This window comes from Rhincodon typus, chromosome 7, assembly GCF_021869965.1.
Source record: "Rhincodon typus isolate 14 chromosome 7, sRhiTyp1.1, whole genome shotgun sequence".
In the NCBI taxonomy this organism is placed as follows: Eukaryota; Metazoa; Chordata; class Chondrichthyes; order Orectolobiformes; family Rhincodontidae; genus Rhincodon; species Rhincodon typus.
Genome location: NC_063338.1, coordinates 43,913,422 through 43,940,035, shown reverse-complemented (window position 1 = coordinate 43,940,035; position 26,614 = coordinate 43,913,422). Strand labels below are relative to the sequence as shown.

At 39.3% G+C, this 26,614-nt stretch overlaps 2 protein-coding genes across 3 annotated transcripts in view; both read right to left on the bottom strand.

Annotated features, from left to right (window-relative positions):
• dnah9l (dynein, axonemal, heavy polypeptide 9 like) overlaps positions 1-15,915 on the bottom strand; it is a 365,602-nt gene extending 349,687 nt beyond the window's left edge. Inside the window, exons 1-3 of the mRNA XM_048599208.1 lie at positions 15,636-15,915; positions 15,140-15,280; positions 4,603-4,802 (exon numbers count right to left, since the gene is read on the bottom strand). Of these exons, the coding sequence (XP_048455165.1) occupies positions 4,603-4,802; positions 15,140-15,280; positions 15,636-15,866 (572 nt within the window). The 5' untranslated portion in view covers positions 15,867-15,915. The remainder of the gene's footprint in view (positions 1-4,602; positions 4,803-15,139; positions 15,281-15,635) is intronic.
• A 3,685-nt stretch (positions 15,916-19,600) lies between these two features.
• The window catches only part of LOC109936839 (transcription factor Sp3-like), a 53,822-nt gene continuing 46,808 nt past the window's right edge, over positions 19,601-26,614 (bottom strand). For both annotated transcript variants that reach the window (XM_048599458.1, XM_048599459.1), the window contains one exon: positions 19,601-22,630. In XM_048599458.1, coding sequence (XP_048455415.1) covers positions 22,302-22,630 — 329 coding nt within the window. In that variant the 3' untranslated portion in view covers positions 19,601-22,301. The remainder of the gene's footprint in view (positions 22,631-26,614) is intronic.

Genomic DNA, 26,614 nt, shown 5'->3' with positions numbered 1-26,614 from the left:
CATCTATTCGGCACTTCTGGCTGAAGATTGCTGCAAATGCTTCAGCATTATCTTTTACACTGATGTGCTGGGCTCTTCCATCATTGAGGATGGGGATATTTGTGGAGCCTCCTCCTCCAGTGAGTTGTTTAATTGTCCACCACTATTCATGACTGGATGTGGCAGGACTGCAGAGCCTAGATCTGATCCATTGGTTGTGGGATCGCTTAGCTCGGTATACCACTTGTTGCTTGCACTGTTTGGTGTGCAAATAGTCCTGTTTGATGGCATCACGAGGTTGATACTTCATCTTCAGGTATGCCTAGTGCTGCTCTGGGCATGCCCTCCTGTACTCTTCATCAAACGTTGATCCCCTGGCTTGATGGTAATGGTGGAGTGGGGGATATGCTGAGCCATGAGGTTACAGGTTGTGCTGGAGTATAATTCTGCTGCCGTTGATGGCCCACAGCACCTCATGGATGCCCAGTCTTGAGGTGCTAGATCTGTGCGAAGTCTGTCCCATTTAGCACTGTGATCATGCCACACAACATGATGGAAATTATTCTGAATGAGAAGGGGGACTTCATCTCCACAAGGACTGTGCGATGGTCACTCTTACCGATATTGTCAGGGACAGATGCATCTGCAGCTGGCAAGTTGGTAAGGATTTAGATCAAGTATGTTTTTCCCTCTTGTTGGTTCCCTCACCACCTGCCGCAGACCCAGTCTAGCAGCTATGTCCTTTAGAACCCGACCAGCTCATTCAATAGTACTGCTGCCGAGCCACTCTTGGTGGTGGACATTGAAATCCTCCACCCAGAGTACATTTTGTGCCCTTGCCATCCTCAGTGCTTCCTCCAAGTATTGTTCAACATGGAGGAGAACTGATTCATCAGCTGAGGGAGGATGGTATGTGGTAACCAGTAGGAAGTTTTCTTGCCCATGTTTAACTTAAAGCCATGAGACTTCATGGGGTCTGGAGTCAATGTTGAGGACTCCCACAGCAACAGCCCCCGCCAACTGTATACCACTGTGCTCCCACCTCTGCTGCGTCTGTCCTGCCGGTGGGACAGGACATATCCAGAGCTGGTGATGGTGGTGTCTGGGACATTGTAAGGTATGATTCTGTTACTATGACTATGTCAGGCTTTTGCTTAACTAGTCTGTGAGACAGCTCTCCCAATTTTGGCACTAACTCCCAGATGTTAGTGAGGAGGACTTTGCAGGGTCGACAGGGCTGTTTCTGCCGTTGTCTTTTCTGGTGCCTAGGTCGATGCCAGATGATCTGTCCAGTTTCATTTCTTTGAGATTTTGTAGCGATTAGTACAACTGAGTGGCTTGCTAGGCCATTTCAGAGGGCAACTGAGAGTCAAACACACTGCTGTGGGTCTGGAGTCACATGTAGGTGAGGGTGGCAGATTTCCTTCCCTGAAGTACATCAGTAAACCAGATGGGTTTTCCCGACAATCAGGAATGATTTCATGATGATGATCAGTAGATTCTTAATTCCAGACTCTTTTATAATTATTGAATTCAAATTTCACCATCTGCCATGGTGGGATTTGAACCCGCGCCCCCAGAACATTATCAGGGTCTCTGGATTAATAGTCTAGCGATAATACCACTTGGCCATCGCCTTCCCCGTGCATATTGTTTGGAAGAGACTTCTGGGACCTTGATGCAGCAATACTGAAGGAATGGCAATACAGTTCTAAGTCAGGATAGCTCATGACTTGGAGGGGAAACAGACAGATGATGCATTTCCCATGCAATTGTTACCCTAATCTTTCTAGGTGGAAGAGTTTGTCGCTTTGGAAGGTGCTGAGGAACCTTGCAGAGTTACTGTAGTGTATCTTCTAGATGGTACGTCATTATGCTACCACTATGTGGTGGAAGGTTTCAACGTGGAAGGTGGGGTTACGTGCCAGTGAGGTGGACTGATTTGTTCTAGATGGCACTGAGCCTCGTGAATCTTGTTGGAGCTGCAGCCAAGTAATTGGAAAATATTCCATTACACATCTGACTTGAGCCTTGTAGATGGTAGACAGGCTTTGGGGAGTCAGAAGGTGAGTTATTTGCCACCAAACTCCTGATCTGCTCTGGAACTGCTGTAAATATATGGCTAGTCCAGATCAGATTCTACTCAATGGCAACTTTCAGGATGCTCAAAGAGATGAATTCAGTGATGGGACTGCAATTGAACATCAATAGGTGATGTTGGATTTTCTTTTGTTGGAGATGCTGCTTGTTGCAAATGTCTGGGCTTCATTTATTGCGAGAAAAAAAAGTTGGATATTGGAGAAAGCCTTAAATCCATATATTCAGAGATTTCAGTGTGCAAACTTTCAAACCTGAGATCTGTCCATCCACGAGTTGTAGATTCTCGTGAAAATTGAGTTTTTTTAATTTTCCCAGAAGACCTTAAAACTGCTTAATAAATATAAGTATTTCAGGGAAATCTAAATATCTGTTTAAATGTATTAGCTGATGTTTTTTGATTCTACACTGCTCATAGACAGACAGTACGAATAGGTTAGAGCAGCTGTAATTCCTTTGTTTAAAGTTAGAAAACAAATATAGTTTATCACAATTGTTTCTTTTGGTTGCAAAGCTAATTAAAAAGCTGTTTCTTTCCTTCCCAGGTCAGACCCTTTTTGAATCGAGACCCACTTGGCTGACCCAGTCAGATTTACAGGTGCTAGCCAGTATGTTTTTGAAATTAAAACATTTTATTCCAGCCAACTTTCATGACAGAGTAGGGTACAAATCTGCCACAGCTCTCCCTTACACTAAAAAAAAGATATTCTCATAAAAACTGTACATTCATAGAATCCCTACAGTGTGGAAACAGGCCCTTCAGCCCAACAAGTCCACACTGACTCTTGGAGCATCCCACCCAGACCCATCCCCCTATAACCCACCTAATCTACAGATCCCTGAACACTATGGGCAATTTAGCATGACCAATCCATCTAATCTGCACATCTTTGGACTGTGGGAGGAAACCGAAGCACCCAGAGGAAACCGACGCAGACATGGGGAGAACGTGCAAACTCCACACAGACAGTCGCGGGGTGGAATTGAACCCGGGTCCCTGGTGCTGTGAGGCAGCAGTGCTAACCACTGAGCCACCGTGCCGCCCAAGAAGTCTGACTCCCCAAAGCCTGTCTACCATCTACAAGGCTCAAGTCAGATGTGTAATGGAATTACCAAGAGGTTTTTTGGGACAAAAAAATACAGGCAGCTAAATCTTGGTCCAACTGAAATTCTTCAAACGTGTGCAACAAAATAAAATACTGCAACCTCCACGTTCAAAATCCACGTTCTAAACAGCAGCAGCCAAACCAATCAGTGGTTTGGAAGAACCAAAGTATTCAGCAATGTCGCTTTCGAATGAAGATGCTATGTAGTGATTACAAAAGACAATGTATGTCACAAGAGTTAAGGTTCTTTCCTGTGGACAAGGTAAACAGTGGAGCAGTTTAACAATACAATAATTCCACAATGAGACAATGAGACAATGAGACATTTAATGGGGAGGCAATTGCTTAGTGGTATTATCACTCAACTATTAATCCAGAGACCTCAATAATGATCTGGGAACTTCAGTTCAAATCCTGCCACCGCGGACAGTAGAATTTGAATTCAATTTGAAATCGGAAATTAAGAGTCCAACGATGACCATGTCAATTGTTGGAAAAACCCATCTGGTTCACCAATGTCCTTAGAAACAGAAACTGCCATCCTTACCTGGTCTGACCCACATGTGACTCCAGACCCACAGCAATGTGGTTGATTCTGAATTGCCCTGTGGGACAGGCAATAAATGTGGGCCTAGCCAGAGATGCCCACTTCTCATGAATGAATGAATAAAAAAAATGTATTTCTCAATCATGGAAGATCTTAAGTACAGTTTTTACAGTGCCACAGATTTGATTTTGGTTAACTTATTTAGGCAAGCTAATGGTCCCAGGACAGCCTTAATCTCTTACACTGCAAGCGTTTAATGGCAACAAGCAAGATCACATATGACTAATAAGACTTTTCATGACATGGTTGACATGGAGAGGTGCTAACCCTTACACTCATAAGCACTTGAACAAAGAAACACTTCCTAAACATTGCTTTGGGTTGCATTAGAAGCAATATGAAGGAGCCAAGTTAGTCAAGTCTGTACTCACAATTAATTACTAATAAGGTTACAGTTTCACTCTAAAATGATGTCTCACTATTATGTTATAATGTATCATGAAAAAGACTATAAATATCAATTTCACAATGTCAAGCTGTTTCCATGATGTAATGATTGGTATCAAAAAGTGTGCAGTAACATTTAAAACTATTTTCAGTTTCTGTAAATTTCTAGCTGTAGTAAAACTTTATCAACTTTAGCACATAATTATGTCAAGTTTTATTTAAAAATTAAAAATTGTTTCTAAAACAAAATACAATATTTAATATAGGAGACCATCCCATGGTTAAGTAGGAGATTGACTGGCAGGATCTTCATTTTAAGAAGTCACCAATAACATTTTCCAAAAGCAAAGACCTTGAAACTTTACCAAAAAGCATTTATGAGAATCAACAAGTTTGAAAGAATCAGAATGTAGAAGAAAAACGTACTTATCTTGAATTTCAATTTCTTGGTTTTCATATACACTTTCAGGAACCAAGGGCAATGGCAGAATAGTTTTGCCTTCCATTTGACCATGAACAACAGATATTCTGCTTCTTATCATTTCGATATGTTTTCTGATATCATAGGATATAGCCTGTGGCCACCACAAATGATTATTTGAATTGGACAAAATTGGAACCAGTACCTGCAAGTGCACAATTTAGTTCAGTAAACAATATAGTTGCAAACAATATAATGCTAAAACATAAAGAAGTAAGCAGCGTTCAACATTAAACACACACATTTATCATTAAACAGCAGCTAAGTCACTGGACAGAACAAAAGCTGTGCCTGGATATTGTTTCCAAGAGAACTGGGACAAAATTGAGCAATTAATCTTTGAGCTGAGCTATCCCAGCAGAGTTATGTTACATGCGTCTACCCAACAATATGGAATATTGCAGATATAGGTGACCCAGATAGACAAAAAGACATCAGACAATCACCACACTAACTGTCTCCTCCCAACCTTAACTGAAGTGATATAAGAAATAATCAAAAGTGCCAACACACAAAAATCTACTCACCAACAAAATATTAGTTTGTTTAGGTTCCACCAGACACATTCAGCATGGGACCTTATTGTAGTTTTGATCCAAATGTGAAACCTTTAGAACTGTATGACAGAGTGACGGTGAGGGTAACTGCTCTTGATATCCAAGCAAGGTATGGCACAAAAGGAGCCCTTACAATCCTGCTCAATAGCAGGCAAATGCTGTTATACTTGGTGCACAGGAGGCACCTTTCTGGTTGTGGTAGACACAGTCAATCATCATAGCTCCAGAATAACAAAGTTTTGTAAAGATTAAACATTTTCAGATACTTCAATGACCATCTCTGGTACATGGCTTGAAATGGCAAAATAGTGATAACGGGGTAAATTTTTGAGATGAAGGGTGTGGACCACTGGTCCTCTTAACCAAAAAGATGGTCGGCACCACACTGAATAGAAAGCTGGCTTCCCTGTTGTGATAACACACTGGGGAAATCTTAGTCTTTTGTTAGTGGACATCTGCTCCCTCAGAGACAGAAAGCTCAGTCACAGGAAATTGGCAGCCAACTGATTGACTACAGCGCCAAATCAAAGAAGCAGTCACTGCTAGAACCACAAAGAGTCCTGAGAATAACTGAAGATGTGTCCTGTTCTTAAGCTAAGTCCAACAATTTTGGGTGGGCACACCTTCATCATGCCAGAAAAGGGATGCATGGGAGTTTTGGGTGCATGTTACGTAAGATTGCATGGACAAGGCACAATAAATGACATCAAGTTAGTGAGTTGACCTCAACATGCACACGGGGCAACACAAGTGGTACTTCTTGTCCTGCCTGCCTTTAGGTCAAGCCATCAAAGCTGCCAGGCTAACCGCCTTCTTGCCCCTTCCCCACTCAATGTAACATAGCAATGGAAACAGACCAACGCCCTTGACTGCCCATTATATAGCCTCTCAAGGTTCTCAACAGGCCTAAATACAAGCTGCCTGATCACCCTACCCACCACCCCACAACATGAGGGACTGACAGACCACAGGTCAGATGGGGATGGGTAGGCTGCCTTCTATATTTTACATGTCTCCCCCAGTCCAGGCTGTATAATTCCACACAATTACTGATCTAGTACTTACGAGATAAGACTTCAATTACCTTCATGGAATTTGAATTCAATTCATTAAAAAAAAATAAATATTCAATAATTAATTTATAAAATAATCATTCAAGCAACAGCTTGAACGATAGTGATGATGAAATTGTCAGATTGGCATAAAACTGATTTGGATCACTAATGTTGTTCAGGTAAGGAAATCTGCTGTCCTTACTTGGCCTGGAGAAGTTCAGATCCATACCAAAATGGGTGACTCTTCACTGTCCTTGGAAGTGGCCTCGCAACTGTTATCATATTGCCATGGGAAAATGCAACTAGGATTGCACTTGGAACCGTAAAGGCACAGGCACAGTTGCCCCATAAAATGTCCTCCTCTCACATCAGGAACCCTGTGCAAAAATTGGGAGAGCTATTCTGTAGGCTTGTTGTACAATACCTTGGCCTACTCATTCTTTGAATATACTTCATAGTTGATGCCGCAGATTTCTTCAATGCCATCCTCAAATATGTCCTTTCTCAGCCTAAACCTATAATCCTTGGTTTGGGCCTCTCAATCAAAGGAGAAAAAGACTTTCCTATCCATTTTATATGTACCTGTCAATTTTCTACATTTTGTTGATAGTAGGAACTGCAGATGCTGGAAAATCTGAGATAACAAGGTGTAGAGCTGGATGAATGCAGCAGGTCAAGCAGCATCTGAGGAGCAGGAAAGCTGATGTTTTGGGCCTAGACCCTTCTGAAGAAGCTGATGCTGCTTGACCTGCTGCGTTCATCCAGCTCTACACCTTGTACATTTCTTTTATGTCTTCCCTCAGCCTTGTCTAGTCTGATGAAAACATCCCTGGCCTATCCAATCTTTTCTCATAATCTAATTCAGGTTTCATTCTCATGGATCTCCTTGGTATCCTCTCTCGTGCAATTGCATTTATTTGATTTATGTATTGTCACGTGTATCAAAATACAGTGAAAGGTATTGCACAGTCTCACCACTCTCCAGTGCCATCTTAAAACACAGAAAAATAAAACAAAACATAGAAAATAAAGACAGAAAAATGAAGAAATAAAAGGAATGTGTCCAACTGGTAGCCAAGCACGCATCCACTTTGCCACATCACCACCACTGGAACGAAAGTCACCAATCTTTGGCTCCATCTCACCTCCACCAATGCCCTCGCCTCCAAGTCCTCACTGGACCTCACCAATGCTGACACCACCAATGCTGCCGGGTAGCGAACTGGTCCAAACTTGACTCTGCTGCTGCCACCATGAGTCCACTTCAGGCCCACCTCGCCAATGCAGCCGTTACAATGCTGACGTTACTGGGTCTTGTACAGGGCCCAAACGAGTCTCCACGAATTTGTGACGGAATCAGATGCCGCAGGGAACCCAAACTCGCCCCTGCAGCAGCAGCCAATGAGTGGGCACTAGGACTGCTTCGGTGATGCAGAAGCCACTAGGGCCTCTGACGCCACCACTGGGCCCACTCGCTACAGATTCCATCGCCACGAGTGAGCAATGCACTAAGGAGGTAAGTAAGATAAAATAGCAGAGAAAAAAAAGAAGAAAGAAAGAAAGAAAAGAAAAACAGATGGAGCAGACAAGCTCTGGGCTCAGAAGCCCACGTCACTGCCAGCTTACTGATAGTCATCTTTCCTACAATATCATAACTGCACATAGTATACCATCTGTGGTCTAACTCATGTATAATACAGTTCCAGCATAAACTTCCTGCTCTTTGACTCTATGGCAAGACTAAGGAAAGCAAGTACAACTTTTCAACAACTTTTTCTACCTGTCCAGTCACCTTCAGAGATCTGCGGACAGGCACTCCAAAGCCTCCTCTATTTCTCCGTACTTCCCAGCATACTTCCCAGGCATTCCCGTCCCTTGTTAGCCTTCCCAAAACACATTACACTTCTTTGGATTAAACTCCATTTGCCACTGTCTGCTAAACTGACTAATCCATTGTTATTCTTCTGCAATCTACAGATTTCTTCTTGATATCAACAACATGGCCAATTTTTATATTGTCTGCAAACTTCTTAATCATGTCCCCTATGCTCAAGTCCAAATTATTAATATATTCCAATTAAAGAGGTCTAATAAGGAGTTCTGTTGAGCAAAGGGAAGAGCCTTCCAATCACAAAATCACCCACATTGATATTAACCTTTGCACACTGCCTCTGAGCTAACATTGTATCCCGGTTACTACTTTGGCTAGATCATACTCTATTACTTTTGCGACCAGTCTGCCATGTGGAACCTTGTCTAAAGTCTTGATATAATCCATGTATACTACATCAAATGAACAATTCTCATTAACTGCCTTGTTAATTCCATAAAATAGATCCACAAAAGTCAATTTTCCTTTCCTTAAATTGTGCTGACAGTACTTAATTAATCTGTCTGATTTGTCCTGTTCTTCAAAATTTCCCACCACAGAAGTTGCCTAAGCAGCCTATAACTACTCAAGACTCAATCCCTTTCGCACTTTGTAAATTATTGTTTAACATTAGATACTTCCAGACCTTTGGAACTGCAACTGTTGCCAGAGAAGGTTGGAAAATGATAGTTAGGGACCCAATATTTCTTCTCTTGCTTCCCTTAACCTCAGCCTAGGATATTTTTCATCTGGAGCTGAAAAATCATATATTCTTTTAAGATGTTAAATCCTCAATCCTTCCTCTCTCCTCATGTTAATGTCTCCTGATATTTCACATTCTTCCTCTCTGATTGCAACGTCCATCTTCTCTCCTTTGTGTGAAAACTGACCTAAGTTATAACAAAGTCCTGTTAATTCACACACAAGTTTCTCTTCTAGTCCATAATCGGTCCTACTTTTAACATTTTGCTCTTTTATAGATTTATCAAAGGAGATTTGTGGAGTTTCCATCATTTTACTTGCCATTATTTTTCATTGTTTTACCTCTTTGTTTGACTCCTTTATTTCTTATACTCCTCTAGGTTTCCAACAGTAATGAGCCCTTGATATCTGCTTCTCTTTATTTCCTTCTTCCTCTCTCAAACCCTTTGATATCCACAGTGCTCCAAATCCCTTCGTCTCATCATTTAAGGAAACATACTTATTCTGAACCCTTGCTGTCTCTTCCTTGAACACCGATTTATCCAGTACTGATCTGCCATCAAATCAGTGTCTAATCCAATTTAGCTAAATCACACCTCAGCTTAATAAAGATAGCCGAGAATTATTATCCCTGGTCTATCTTTGGCCTTTTCCATAATTACCCCAAATTTAGCTGAGTTACGATCACTTCCAAAGTGCTCCCCAACTGATATCCCTTTCCACTCACCAAGCTTCATTCCCTAAAACTAAGTCACATTGCCACTCTCATTGGACTTACTTTGTACTAACTGAAAGGATTCCCATGAATGCATTTTATGAGTTTTGCTCTGTCTGTGCCATTCAAACTAATTCTCAGAGTTAATATTTGTGCAGTTGAAGTCCTTTATTACTGGCTTATTGTTTTTGTACTTCTCACAGATTTACCAACGTTTGTTCTTCTCTCGCTCTCTGCTCGTTTAGGGTTGGTGGTAGCAAGGGAAGGGCAGTCTTTCATTAATTTCCAGTAACATGGTTGCCTTTGTTCTGTTCTTCTGTTGAGCCAATATGGCTTTATTTGATGATCCTTCCATCATAGAATTCTTTCTGTCAGCTTCATTGTCTCTTTAATCTATATTACAATCCTCTCCTTTTTTATGCTTCCATCTCATCTGGAAAATTCTACAACCAATGATGTTGAGGTGCCATTTCTACCCTTCTTTCAGTCATATCTTAGCAAGAGCATGCAAGATTTTCATATTATTTATCTTTATGCTTGAAATAACTTTTAGGATTTTACCTTAGCTAACTTCTTAAGCAGTTCAGTTTGAATTTCTGCTTGAGATAATTAACAGGTCAACTACTTGCAGAAAGTTGGTCTTGCTGACCTCGTGGCTATTTAAAAGGTGCTGAAGTGTTTGGTTTAAACAATTGTGTATCTTTTAATTACATGAGATTCAATTGAAGGATTACTGTAAAGAAATAAGAAATACATTTATCTAGAACTATAGAAGAAAACATATTTTATTAAAGGACATCTTGACATTCTACCAGAAACATTTGTTTCCAATTGTATCAGTATTCCTGGTGTTGCTAGGTGAATCATTTGTGAAATTCAGCATTATTAATTACAGGATATAAAATCATTGGTACAACTTAATGTCTGGAGTGTACACAATGAAACATTAACTCCTGGGGCCTAAGGAATAAGAGGATATTTGTTTAGCCTTGACGACTCTAGTTAGAGAGATGGGATGACATCAGATGACTTCACCTTAAGCTAACACGGAGAATTAATTCACCTTAAGCTAACAGAGAGTAAATTTGGACCTGCATATTGGTATTAGCCCTTGGAATTAAGGATAAGTGTTTGATTCTCAGTTTTTTATGACATGGTTTTACCATAGCTTCTGTGGTGCAATTCTTCTGAGACGTAATTCAATATAACATCACCTCAATGAAGATGAAAGGCATCACCTGTGCTGGCACCAGTCAAGGAATCCTGGGCCTTAAAGGATATACAACTTTGGATCACTGCTTGTTTGTACAAGTATTTATAAAACCTGCTTAATTGATTTTACTTGATTCACTGATCCTGGTTGTTCATACTTTGTTAGGTCAGGAGAAAGGGGGAAGATTTAAAAAGCACCGAAAGGGTAACATTTTCACGCAGTGGGTGGTGCGTGTATGGAACAAGCTGCCAGCGGAAGTGGCGGAGGCCGGTACAACTACAACATTTAAAAGGCATCTTAACGGGTACACGGATAGGAAAGATTTAGAGGCATATGGGCCAAATGGTCAAAATGGGACATCTGGTCCGCGCAGGCAAGTAGGACCAAAGGGTCGGTTTCCACACTATATGACTCCATGACTCCATAGTAACAGAGGATCCCATTGACATAAATGAAGAATTGGGAACATAGAGCTTTTAAGGAAAAAAGGGTTTTATACCATGTTCTCAGTTCACCTGTATTATACCTTGTATTTCTTGCATTAAAGTATACCATATAGCATAGACAACAGGCAAGTTTGACAATTTTCTAGCCTATCCTTTAAATATAGCTACTAATTTTCTCCCTTCCATTTCTTTACTGTCTCTTCCCTATCTACTCTCAGGTCCTCACCTCCCCTCCAGAGTAAGCCCTTTTGAGGTTCAATCTGTCTGGCTTGTACGGGTCACACCTCCTCTAGAAATGCTCCCAATGCTTCAAGATTCTAAAACCCTCCCTCCTACACCATCTTACCATTTATTCATCAGCATTATCTTACCATTTCTGAATTCACTAGCATGTCATACTAACAGCAATCAGGAGATGACAGCCATTAAGGATCTGCTTTACAACCTTTCTCCTAGCTCCCTAAAACTCTACCCTCAGGACCTCACCCCTCTTCCTGCCTATAATCAGTATAGATGTGGACCTCTGCCATTCACTCTCCCTTCTCATCAGAATATTCTACAGCTACATAGTGGCATCTTCAATGCTGGAACCTTCTCTGGTTAATACATCATTGAAGCTATTTTGTAGGTGGTGCTTTTGCTGATTTCACTGGGAGGTTCTCTAGCCATTTTAACTCCTCAGACATTGTGCTCAGATTCTCTCCAGGTGTTCTGCTGCTGCCAACAATGAGGATCCAATTGCACAATACTACTCCTTCATTCATAGACCACGAACATCCCTGAGGCCAACATTTATTGCTGATCCCCATTTCACCTGAGACAGTGGTGGTAAGGTGCTTTGTTGAACTGCTACAATCATTGTATAGGTTCACAGTGCATTTAAGATATTCTAGGATTTTAACATTTTGGAATGGTGATATTTTTCCCAAGTAAGATGATAAATGACTTGGAGGGGAGTTTGCAGTCAATGGCATCCCCGTGCACCTATTGCCTTTGTTCTTTGAGGTGATAGGAATCCAAGGTTTGGTAGACGCAGTTGAAGAAATCTTGGTGAGTTGCTGCAGTGCAACTTGTAGATAGTGGCAGCAGTGTGTACTATGTGCCTATGGTGGAGAGAATGAATGCCAAAGGTGGTGGATGGGATGCTGATCAAGTGAACTGCTTTGTCCTGGATCTTGTTAATTATCATGAGCATTGCTGGAGTTGCACTCATCCAGTCAGTGAATCCATTTCACACCTGATTTGTGCCTTATAGATATTAGACAGACTCAAAAGTAGTCAAGAGGTGAGTTACTCATCAGCGAATACCCAGTGTCTTGAGCTGCTCTTGTACGCACAGTAGTCTGAATACTTGTCCAGTTTTGTTTTTGGTGAATGGTAAGACTCCCAAGTTGAATATAGTGAGGGTCAGCAATGGTAATAGCATTGAGTGCTAAGAGGAAACCTCTTAGTGAAGATGGCTGTTATCCAAACCTTATCCCCAATAAAGTTATCAATTATCTACCCAAACCTGAATGTTGTTCTGGTCTTGCTACACATGAATTCGGATTTTTTTCCTCTTGAGGACATATTACTGTCAAGTTTTGTATATTGTTGTTCCTATACCTTTTGCCCCTTGTTTTATTTTCAGCTACCTCATCTATTTTTGCCCCCTTCTCCCATGCATATTTGTTGAACCAGTGTTACAAAATTCTAATTATTCTTCCAGCAATGCCATAGGCATGCTTTGCAAAAAAAAAGGCTGAGCCAGTTTTGTACAGATCACCTGTCTCACAGTGATCACAATCTCCCATGAATCTGAATACCACCCTACTTTACTATTTCATTAGTTATATATTTTGCAATTGTCTAGTTAATAAAAGAAAGCAGCAATGACAAAAGTAGTAATTGAGATGACTACTCGAGGTTCTGTTTTTTAATACGTCACCTAACCTGAAATTCCTGGATTTGCTCCAAGTAGTACGCACCCTTTAAAGTAACGCGATATGGAATCAACAAAAATAAATTGAGATTATCATCCTGCAAGCATTTTGTACAAAGAATTACAACTGCTTCTTGAAGCTTGTTTGTTAAAGCACACTATACATTATTCACTGTTGTTATGTGATGAGAGGTATATTAGATTACTTTGCAATTCAATCTTATAATTGGTCATTCCTTTTGACACATGATTGACATGAAAGTAGCTCAGCTCATTCAACAGTTCAGCCTTTGTGATGACATGAGTGTAAATATAATCCTTCAATTTAGAAAATGTAATGTTACTAATTTATATGGGAGAATAACTCAATTTTAATACTTAGCTTTCTGCAATTTATGCAAGATGACAGGATAGCTAAATATAGCGTACATACACACACAAGTTATTCAGAATTTAATGCAGTGGTATGACAAATGGCAGCACATTGAAAACGTTAAGGGGAGACTACTTAAACCCGAAACAGAGATACATCAGTACATCGAAATCACACGTTACATGGATATTCCAATTACATTCCACAAAGGAATGTAACAATAAGATCATTTAGATCTTCAGTGCAAGTAACATTCATTCATATTGACATGGAACTCTGAAATGTATATCAGAAACTCATGTAGCTGTTCATTGCTCCCTAATTGAGTGAAATCTCCAAGGACTGTAAGAAGCAAATGTATTACAATACTTTTTGAACTTTTGGAATTGGAAAGAAAGCAGAACCAAGAGATTATATATGGTTATTTTAGAAAGAATAACCACAGACCTGGATGCATGTTGTGGGCACTGTCTGCAAATTTACAGATAAAAGGTCTGTGCAAGTCTTAGGACTACGCACATTAATATTTATCTGAAGCAGATAATGCAATGTGTTAGGAGTCATGAGCCCAATTTGGATAAGCACAGTATGAAGCTTGTAGTCCAAGCTAAAAGGTTAACATTCATACATCCTTTCCAGGAAAGTATTAAAAAGGGCGAAAGAGGGAGATTCAAACTGTCAAAAATACACAGCTCTAAAGTACATACACAATGCTGTGAACCGATAGCTAGAGGAGAAAAAAAAGTGTTGGGTGCATTCTTAGGGCATGTATGTACAAGTTGAGGCATATTATTCTGTTCTTCCGCATGACTTTGGTCATATTTTACTTGAGAAAGTATGACCAGTTTTGGGTGATGATGTTGCTTTAGACAGAGTAAATTAATTCCTAATATAAAGCATCTTAGGATAAATGAATTGGGATTCTACATTTTACAGAATCATAAAAGGGGTGATCTGAGTCAAAAGATGAAGAGGGGCCTGGACTAGATTGTGAAATTGACAGTTTCTTCCAACTAAGTAGGTCAGTGAGGACAGGAGTTACAATTTGAAGCTGACAGGGGCCAAATCCAAGTCAGGAAACAGTAACTCCAAGAACAAGCTATTGTCTTATGCAGTTGCTACCAACATGCTCTATTACTCCAGATAAAAGCTGGACTTGTTTTTAGTTGGGGCAGACATCACTTGTTACAAAAAGTAGGTAACATCAAAAAGTTGGGGTCAAAATAATCTTCATGATTAGTTTTGATTGCCCAGATGGATCAGAGGAATTTCTCAAACTTTGATCCCCCACCCCCAAACTGGTTTGAATTTTAACTTTTTATTAGAAAACCTCTCCCAGAAAACCACATGGTTTCATGTGGAGTGGGATGTTTAACTACTGCGAAACTTACAAATGGTGTAAGTTGAACAGATAACTGTGGATCAGATAGTCTTTATTTTCTCATTCACACGGTTGGTCAATTGTTGCCAGCCACAATTATCAAATGGATAAGGTACAAATGTGGCTGGTGGAAATCCAAGATGTAGCCCCTGGTCTGATGGATAGATGCTGTTCACCAAAGGAACTTGTACTTCTTAAAAAGAACATATGATCTCATCTGTTAAAAAGTGTGCTAATATGTTACTTTACCTCATTGATCAAAACTGCAAGATGCTCCACTGGGTGCTGCAAGATCTCTCCAAGCATCAGTTCATTGACATGGTCATTATCGGATAATTTTCTACAATTTTTGAAAATATAAAGCATTTTGCTTTTTGATGGGACGGTCAACTTTGAAAAGAAACGGAAGTTGTTAATATTACACTGGTGAACTCTTAGTGTATTGAAATCACCATACAAAATTTAATGCAATTTTAGATTCAACTTATTATTGCCAAGATAATTGATATTGCATTTATAACAATAACAACGATTGTAATAATACATCACCTTCATAATTAGAGATTTTAGCACAGGTTTTGAATAATTTCTTTTGGCAAAATTCCTTATTCTTTTGGACAATGAATCAATAAAAAAAAAATCAAATCTCCCCCCCAATTTACTTTTTTCTAAACCAAAAAGTGCGTTTTGAATTAACAATAATAAAATCAACTTTAAAAAGTCTTATGACCCATTTTGCCCGTACCTGCATGTCAGCGTGCAGAGCTCCTCCTGTTCCAGTAAATAACAGTAGTCTTCCATTCTGCGCTTCATCGAGAAAATCCAGCAGCAGTTTTTTATTTTCATCCTCAGCAATGAAACTATTCCATCTTTCAGATTTTACCTTTAACGACTTAAACGCTTGCTCCTTTATAAATTCTATTCGTTCGTCGGCACTAACACGGAGAGAATTCAAAGCAACTTTTTCTTCAGTCATTGCATCAGCCTTAAAAGGCAATAGGAAGGAAAAAACAAATGAGAGGAAGGTCGACTAACTAAATTAGTTTTTTTTTCATTTCGTGTAGGTTTTTCTATGTTTTAAATGTAAGCAACGATTTGCTTTTGCTCTTGCTCATCATGAACTTCTCTTGCACCTGAAAGAGCTATAGAAAATGCTACTGAGCAGATCAGACAGCAGCTGTGGAGAGAAACGCAATCAACACGTCAGGCAGCTGTTAAAAGGCTCGAGATGGATTAAAGACAGGGAAAAGGGGATGGGGCAGGAAAGGAGAAGTCAGCGACTGGATGGAATGCAGGGGAAAAAAGTAAATGGCCAAAGGCTGGAGTGAAGTAAAGAGGGCGTGCAACTAAATGCTGGTCGCACCGAATCGACAGGACTAAATTATGGAAGTCAGCCAAACAATAAGAATGGGCTGTGCCACCCCCAGTGACACAAATTTTAAGAGGCACAAACAATTACAGAAGAAGTGGAAAGTTGACTAGCTAATTGTTAAGACGTGGCGGAGCTGCGCATTGCTGGGGAGTAAGTTGCAGTTCCCTCGGACTGGACAACCTGAGAGGAGCTAGCGATGTTCCTCCGGCGGGAGCCCGCTTACATATTCGCTGTGTGCACATGTTCCGGGATCAATAATGGATGAATAAAGATACCATATGCTGGGAGAGAAAACGGAGTATGCTCGAAATGAAAGCCAAATTATTACAGTTAGACAATAAAACAAGGCACAGGCGAGTGGAGCTCCTGATAGCAGGAACTCTGCCTAAAACCGGTGATAAAGACTGGAACCATCTAGATATTTGAGAACTGTTCAGATGAACACTTAAAAAGCCAGAGCATAGGAGGCTAAAGGCCAAATGCTGGAAAATGGGTTTGGAGTGGAAGGATGTTTGATGACTGGTGCGGACATGATGGACCGAAGGATATTTTACTTATGTGGCAAATATTCTATAAACTATGAATCTCCAAAATTAAATTTAATCACTTCCGCTGGTTACTTATTTCAGGGTTATGCAGTGCAGTAAGGTACTTGGTATCAGGCGCGCATGAGAAATACCGCTGAAAGAACTTGAGTGAGCCGGGATTAGTGCAACATAAAATACAAGCAAGGAGGGCACTAATTGCGGTGGTAATTGTGCCAGGAGGCTTGTGTTCAAGTTCAACTGCTCCAGAAGTGTGTAATAACATCTCTGAATAGATGGATTTAGAGAATATCTGTAGAGATAGATCAATGAAAATTTACGGAAATGAGGGGTTTGGAGAGGAACACAACTATGAAAATAACTAAGAATAGGATTAAGCATCTAAACTGGGCTAAAATGAATGATGGGGAAGCTATTAAATGCAATAGCAATGATAAAAGCAACAATGCACGAGTAATATTCATAAATTTAGTTATTTCTTTATGGGAGGGGCGTTGCTAAACCTGATTTTAGCGAATTAACAGTTGTTAGATGGACCTCCTGACTAAATCAAAACATTAAAGATTCAGCAAAGAAAATGGAAATTAGGGTGGGTAAGTAAAAAGAATGTTTGTGTTGCTAGCCCACAAAAAATGCTTAAGACTAGCAACAGAATCACATCAGCTAATTGAGGTGTCTGAAAGGGAAATTTAGTAATCAGTTTAGTAGGAAAGAAATGGAAGTTGTAGGAGCTGAATCCAATAAGCATAGCACAAGATACCAAAGGGAAAATATAACTCAAAGCCTAGGTAGCTGAAAAAGATTGGACTAAAGCAGGAGTCAGAGCACAGAAACAGATTCAGCAGTCTAATTTGTCTGCACAGACCAGACATCCCAAACTGACCTAGTTCCATTTCCCAGCGTTTGGCCCCAAATCCTCTAAAACCCATCCTATTCATATACCCATCCAGATGCTTTTTCAATGTTGTAATTGTACCAGCCTCTACCATTTCCTCTAGCAGCTCATTCTATACATGCACTACCATTTGTGAAAAAGTTAGCCCGCGGGTCCTTTTCAAATCTTTTCCCCTCACCTCAAATCTGGGCCCTCTATTCTGGGCTCCCCTACCTGACGAAAAAGACTGGCTATTCATCTTATCCATGCTACCCATGATTTTATAAACCTCTAAAAGGTCACCCCTCAGCCTCCAAAGCTCCAGGGGAAAAAAGGCACAGCCTACTCAGCCTCTTCCCATAACTCAAGCCCTCCAGTCCAGCAACATCTTTGTATAGCTTTTCTGAACCCTTACAAGTTTAACATCTTTCCCATAGCAGGACAACCAGAACTGTATGCAACATTCCAAAAGTGGCCTCCTCAATGTTCTGCGCAACTACACACCATGTCCCAACTCTTATACTTAGTGCATTGACCAATGAAGGCAGGTGTGCCAAACATCATCTTCACCAGCCTGTTTACCTGTGACTCCATTTTCAGAAGCTAGGACAATAGGATGTAGGAACTGAACATTAGTTCAGTCCTCCCAGTTAGGAGTGTAGGGTATGCATAGTTTTGAGAGTTGGTTAGCAGTATTGTGTTTTTCAGCTTGGTCATGTAGTAGTGTGACGTCAGGTCAGATAGTATTTTGTAGTCCAGCCAGATCGAATACTGGATGGTTAAATTAAGTACAAACTAAATATATTTGCACCTTTACAGAAAGGCAAAATAGTGATCAAATCAAGTAGTCGTACATTTGGAGAAAGCTAAGATTTCACTGCAAATACAAAGTTACAAATACACAGAAAATGATAGTGAATCATGTTGATTCATCTTTGCCCCAGAATTCAAAATTTAAACTAGTGAGTTTCATTCCCCCAGAGTATTGTAATACTCCAAAGGACAATTTATCCAAGTTTAATATTTTCCCTCAATCCAATTTTCCTCTTTGACAATACTCAATTATAATGCTTCCCAGTCATTCCTCTCTACCTTTCCCAATCCCTAATTACATAGAAATTACAGCTCAAAAAACAGCCTGTGACTATATCCATCTTCTTCCACTCAAGCCTCCTTCTGTCCTTTCTCATTCAGCTATTAACATAACCCTCTGTTCCCTTCAACATTAACTCATCCCCTTTAATGTCATCTCAAAAAATTCCCATGACAGAGTTCACATTCTTGTCACTCAAGAACTCTTCCAAATTTGATTTTTGGTGCCCATTTCATCACTTGCTCATAGTTTTGTTTGTCTCAAGAGGAAATACTAGCCCTGTCAACCCTATTAAAATCTTGCATATTTTCAAGTTTTCTCAATCAGCCCTCAATGCTTTTTCAAGAGACCTAGCCTGTTCATTCTTTCCTGGTATAATCTTGTAATATGATACTTGTAGTACATTTTTTGTACCTGTTCCAGTGGTTTTATGTTGTTTTTATAATACAGCAATCCAAACAGTACACGATATTCCAAGTGTAGTCTAGCCCAGTTTTGATACAAGTTAATCACAGCTTATTTACTGTTTAATTCTATCCCTTTAAGATGTATCATGGCCTTATTGACCTATCACATTTAGCGAAGGTACACTAAGATCCCTTGGCTCCTGTTCTCCATTTAGGTTATTTTCCAAATAATGTTACTGTCAGAATTTCTCTTCCCAAAATACAAAATTTCACTTACCCATGTAACACATGAATTTCATCAATCCATTGGAAATTCTATGGTTCCACAATTCATTGAGGTCTCTGATGCCACATCATTTCAAAGTTGTGATCAGGATAAAGCTTTTTTTTTTAAATAAAATAAATCGTACAGACTTATCTGTAACTGGTCTCAATTGTGGTTTATTTGTTTGTCCAGCATTCCTTGGAATAATGCATGGGAGCTTAAAATAGGAGCATTCCACACTTCTCTTACATTCCAGGCCAAAACTTTTACTAGACTTTAATCTTAAAATTCCTTATGGTAATGACAATCACTTTAAAATGTTTTACATAAGCACGCTATTTCTAATGGGTATCCCTATTTTCAGTTTTAATTTTCATTCATTCATCTGCACAATTGCTGTTTTACATTAATAGTGGAGGAAGAATGGATGAACAAAGATGGTATTTGAAATTTTACAACAAATATTATATTAGTGGGTTAGTAAGAAATACACATTGATAAGCGCATTTCATATGGCAAGATGATATTACACATCCAGGAACAAAGTTCTATAACTTCCTAAACTATACCATGACCTTAGCATTCATGTGGTCAGCATACAGAATCAGGAACTTAAACATGCAACTTTAGCAAAAACAAACACCAAAAATTATCTGTATTCATGATAATACAACAGGCAAGGGAAGTAATATTTTAAAAATGCAATGGCCAATTTTAGCTATTTGTAAACTCTGATGGAACTAGTTTTAAGAATTTGTACTTTCCCCCTTTGAACAAATGAAATTGCAGAGGCCACGTGTAAAAGTAATTTAGGCTTTGCAAATTTTATAGAAAAATAGACTGGTTTTTTAATACTGATGAAAATTTAAATAAGGTCAGCAATTTGTTGATAGTATAATCTTACTTTATTAGCAGTTTAATTTATATTTATACATTTTGAAGGAACATGTAAGACTAGACAATTACCACATGGCAATGTATATATTTTTTATTGAATTTTAAAATCAAGTTTCATCATTGTTTTAAAATACCACATTAATTGTTTTGGGAGGGAAGGTAGAGGTAGGGAGAAAAGTATGATCTAGTTTATCTCAAATGCAAAGAAAACTGCTCAAACAATCTATTTAAAACATTAATGAAAAGTAAAAAAAAAAAAAAAATGCAATAGGTCACTACAAAACAGTACTATCCATTATATATTTTCACATGTAACATACACTTTTTACCCCAACTGTTGGCACTTGCACATAACACATCTGAGTTTGAGGCCCATTTTTCCAATGCAAGTTGACATACCTTATGTGAGGAAAATAATTACTGCAATAAAGGAACTATACTTAAACTGCAAATATCACTGCAGGGAAACTTCAAAAAGTCTTGAATCCTATGTTGAAATACAATGCACAATGTAGGCTTTTTGCAGAGTTCTAGATAATCAGATCACTTTTACTAAATAGTAATTGGATTCAAAGTAGAAACAGTGATCAACTGAGTTACGGTATAAACATTTTTCTCTATATCTGTGTCTGTATGCACACAGTACTACTTGACCATAGGAATGCTGCTATATCACGTGACACCAAAGCTTCATACTAGTGGTTTCTTAAAATGATTAAAACCAAAGAAAATATTGAAACCACAATTCATTTCAGTTAGTTCAAAGCTGGTTTATACTGTAATCTGAATGTTTATTCCACTCATCTGATTTCATTACAAAAAAGGACAAGACAGTTAAAATAAATTTCAAGGGCGTAAAAACAACAAAGTGATGCAGTACTTTAAAAAATATAACTGGCACAAGATGTCTCTCGTATATCCTGAAGCAAAGTGCAACAGAATAGTTTAACAGCACTGCACATCTGGAAGCAATAATGGTCACCCTAGGGGTTTGTGAAGAAAAAAAAAAGTCAAATGGTAGCATCTTTATCCCCATTTCTATGGTACTGAAATGATGATAGAGATTAAATAGTTATGCATTACCTCTGTCGCCTTAACAAATACACAATAAAAATACAAACCGAATATATATATGCGCAACAAATAGTTAAGGTAAAAACTTGTATAGAAAATTACAAAGGGTAGATGCATAAGGATCTGCAATGTGTCAAAGCAGTTTTATGTAATAGTTAACTTTGAAACTTCAAGGTTAATTACAATCAACACACAGTCATTTGGCAGATGACCCTTAACATTTAGCAAGAAAAAAAATGGCTTTTAATAAATTGAAAAAATAGATTAAGACTTCAGATCCTTTTTTTTTTACAATATTCCTCTTTTATAAAGAGCTTAATGATACACAGAAATGCATACTTTGACATTTAAATGGCAAACAGCTAGTTTACTAATCAGCTTTTAGAATGCACACCGGTGACCCTTTACGGCTGAAATACGCTTATTTGTATCAGAAAATGCAATGCATTGAATTAGAAAATTGCTATGAAATTTAATAGAAAACAGATTTATCACAATAAATTGTGTTCAAGATGTATATACTTTCCCATTCTGAACTGGATCGTCCCCAAATCTTTTTAATTTTCAAGATTTCCTCATCAGTCTTGCATAGCTATTTCCCTGTGTATATAATCTATCATGAGTGCTAGTTTTGAAAAATTGCTACATGTGGTGAGTATCTGCAAAATGTACATGCAACATTGCCAGTGTTCAATAGATATATGAATACTGTATTACAAATACATAGAAAATAAGGCATTTTAGTGACATTGTCACTTTTCCATAATACATGAATTTTTTTGAACCACACTGATAAAAAGACTGCAGAAAAAGCTCAAAATTTACTAGCTTTTTACTCCATTATAAAATCACTAACACATTGTTTTTTCTATAAACGGCATTTTTCAGTCCATACAGTCATCTCCACCAATAGTGACTAACTGTATATCAGTATTATGTAACATTTCTTCAGTATTTGCACCATCAGAATGATCAGTTCCAATCCCTTCCATATGGCCCTGCTGAATGCTCGCTATTACAGGTGACATAATAGTTCCTCCTGAAGTAAGGATACCAACATCAGAGGCAGATGTCACTTCCATTGATGATATAGCTGCACTGTTGTGGCTGGAAAGGTTGGCTCTCTTGTTCTGATGTGTTTTGATGTGCTTTGAAAGGTGGTCACTTCTTATAAAGCGTTTGGAGCATTCTGGACAGACAAATTTTTTCTCACCTGTTTGGTATAAATTGAGACTTTTATCAAGAATCAAATACCCCAAAGTGCTTTACAATGAATTATTTGTAATGAAGGAAACACAGTGAGATCTAAAGGTTAAGCATTTACAAAGTATTAGTTAATTTGTGGAATCCTTTGCAACTTTGCTCCTCTGTAAATAAAAAACTTAACACAATACTTGAAAGTATTATTTCAACTTATAAAAACACATACATCTGCAATAAATTTCTGTCTATCATTTACAATTCACAAATCAGGAGTGCAATAAAATACCCATTTGCCTTGAAGAGTGCAGCTTCCATTAACTCATCAACAGCTTGACACCATTGAGGACAAAGTAGCCTAATTGACAGACATACATCCACCTCCAATGCTCACCAGCAGTGGTATATACCATCTTACAAGATGTACTGCAAAAATTCACGAAGGCTTCTTACAGAGCATCTACTAAACTCATGACCACTGCCAACTAGAAGGCAAAGGGCACCAGACACATGGGGACACCTGAGATTTACCTCAAAGCCACTTGCCATCCTAACTTGGAAATATATCATTGTTCCTCCAGTGTCGGTGGACTTCACTAATAGCATCTTGGGGGTACCTACACAAAACAGATTGCCGCAGTTCAAGGCAGCAGCTCATCATCCCCACCTTCAAGGACAACTAGGACTTACAGTAGGTACCCACCACATACCATGAATAAAAAACATACTTCCAAAATAAATTCCTATGATACTTTTCACAGATGACTACACTGCAGACTCAATTGTGTCTTCCAGATTCTGTCCACACAGCAAACAAACTTTACAACTAACCCTTTCCCAAATTATGGAATTTTGTTATCCAGCTAAAAAAAAAATTCAGAAAGGTGCAAAATCTAACTCAGATTTGCTCTAGTCCCAATTTTTCAACAAGTTCTAACCCTATTTCATCTAAAGACTATATTTGGTCTTCCCTCAGTATGTAAAGGAAATCAGACCATCCATCAGCTTTCCTTCCACTGTCAACCTAACAAAGTGGTGGCAGAAAGATGTTGCATCATCCAGGAAGAGGATACATAAGGTGTCAAACATTAGGGACTGAGGGTTGGGGGGTTGTCAGAACAGTGAGATTCATAGAATGGTACGGTACAAAATGGGCCTTGGCCCATGACAATGTACCGAACATGACACCAAATTAAACCAGTCCTTTCTGTCTACCCTTGGTCCATATCACTTCATCCCTTGCATATTCACATGCTTATCTAAAAACCCCTTAAATGCCTCCACGACCACACCTAGCACCAGTTTCCAGACTCCTAACACTGAATAAAAAACTGCCTCTCACATTTCCTTTGAACTGCCCCCTCCCCACTCTTAACTTAAAAGCATGCCCCCTAGTATTAAACAATTCAACTCTGGGGAAAAAGATTCTGACTGTCTACCCTATCTACGCAACTCAATTTTAGAACAAAGAAAGTTACAGCACAGGAACAGGCCCTTCGGCCCTCCAAGCCTGCGAGACTTCCTTCAGCCTCTGCCACTCCAGAGAAAACAACAGGTTTTTCTAGCCTCTCCTTAAAGCTCATACCCCTAATCTAGGCAGCATCCTGGTAAACTTCTTCTGTACATCCTCCAAAGCCTCCACATCCTTCCTGTAATGTGACGACCAGAATTGAATGCAATATCCTAAGTGTGGCCTAACCAAAGTCTTATAAAGCTGCAACATGACATCCTGATTCTTGTACTCAATTCCTCAACCAAGGAGGCATATCATACACCACCCTGACGACCCGACCTGCTTGCGTGGCCACTTTCAGGGAGCTATGGACTTGAACCCCAAGATCCCTCTGTACATCCTGCCATTAACTGGATGCTTTTCCTTAATGTTTGATCTCCCAAAGTGCAGCACCTCACACTTACCTGGATTAAACGCCACCTGCCATTTCTGCACGCATAACTGCAACTGATCTACATCTCACTATATCCTTTGACAACCTTCCACACTATCTACAACTGTACAGTTCTTTGTACTGTTTGCAAACTTACTAACCCATCCGTGTTTTCATCCAAAATCATTTTTTAAAAAAAATATATCACAAACAGCAGAGATCCCAATATGGATTCCTGTGGAACACTAGTTAGACCTCCAGCCAGAAAAACACCCTTTCACCACTATCCTCTGCCTTCTATGGGCAAGCCAATTCAGAATCCAAGCAGCCAAGTCATCGTGGATCCCATGCATCTTGATCTTCTGGATGAGCCTACTATGACGGACCTTGTCGAAAGCCTTACTAAAATCTATGTGACAACATCCACTGCTCTACCCTCAGCAATCACCCGCTCAAAAAATTCAATTAAGTTATTAAGACATGACCTGCCCTGCACAAAGCCATGCTAATGGTCCCTAATTAGGCCATGCTTTTCCAAATGCACACGAATCTCATACCCAAGAATTATCTACAACAGGTTCCCAACTACTGATGTGAGACTCTCCGGTCTATAGTTTCCTGAATTATCCCTATTCCCTTCTTGAACAGAGGAACAACGTTAGCTACCTACCACTCCTCCGATATCTCTCCAGTGGCTAGCAAGGATACAAAGATCTTGGTCAAGGCCCCAGTAGCCTCTTCGATTGCCTCTCTCAATAATCTGGCTCAAAAGGGGTCTAATCTTCAGAATCAATAGACTATTTAGAAGAATCGTAACAGCCAGATTTTTCCAATTTTATTTTTGGTTTAAAGCTGTCTTTCACGACAGTTTCACAAAAGTTGCTGTGCTGCTTCTTATAAAAGCTCACCAGAAAGTCAAAACTGCTCACAATTGGAGTACTTTGTGCAGTTCTGGTCATTACACTATAGGAAAGATGCAATTACACTGCAGCAGATACAAAAAAGAGATTCACCAGGATGTTGCCTGGGATGCAGCACTACTGCTACAAAGAGAAGGTGGATAAACTCAACTTATTTTTTTTGAAGCAGAGAAGGTTAATGGGGAATCTGAAAGAAATGTATAAGATTATGAGGGGCATGGTCAGGGTGGACAGAAAGCAGCTGTTCCCCTTCGTTGAAGTATCAGTAAAAAGGGGTCATACTTTTAATGGTGGAAGCCAGGAGGCTTAGAGAGGATTTGAGGAAATATTTTTCACCCAGAGTTGGGATAAGTGTCAGCACGAATCAGTTGGACTTAACTACTTACATTGGTGGTGTAGACACTTGGCTATTTTTACAGTTTGCATTTATTTGGCATCTTTAACATAACCAAACACATTTGGTTATGATGGAAGAAGTAAATGGATGCTGAACCAAAAGGAGAAGAATATTAAATAGAGTATTAGCCAGCAGAGGTAGGCTGTTCTACCAGGTGATGCTCGGTAGCTGATGGGATGGATGCCAGTTCTGGTTGCAAATGAAAGAAGAAGGCAGAAGACACTGGAGCCAGAAATAGTTTCTTGCAACACAAGAAGGCAACAGCAATAGGGGAGTCATTTCAGGATTTTGAACACAAGTTTAAGTTTGAGGTATCAGTGAACATCAGGAGCCAAAGGAGCCCATTGAGAATGGGTAGCAGTTTGGATGAGAGAAAATTTAGAGACTTGCAGAGTTAAATCTTGCAGCTGAAAGTATAGTGAGAGTTTCAGTAACAATGGGGGAAGTTGGAACAAAAATGGAGCCTTTATAATGAAGGGGAAATTTCATCCAAATTACAAGTTGGGGTAATTTTGATCAGAGGTTACATCCAGGTAATTGTTATTCATGATTTTCTTAGGACTGTTTGAGATGTGAAAGGGCAAAAATTTGACTGGAGGAGTTCAGATGCAGCAGTGGGAGAGATGGCGTGGATCTGGAGAGTAACAGTATACTCAAGAATTTGGAAAAGAACAGAAAGATGGAGAAAATTACTGTTTTCCTCACAATAGATGTCATAGTCTTTGAGAAGACTGCACAATAAGCTGAGGAAATATCAATGTCTGCAAGGGTTCCCCGCTTAAGCTTGAAAATTA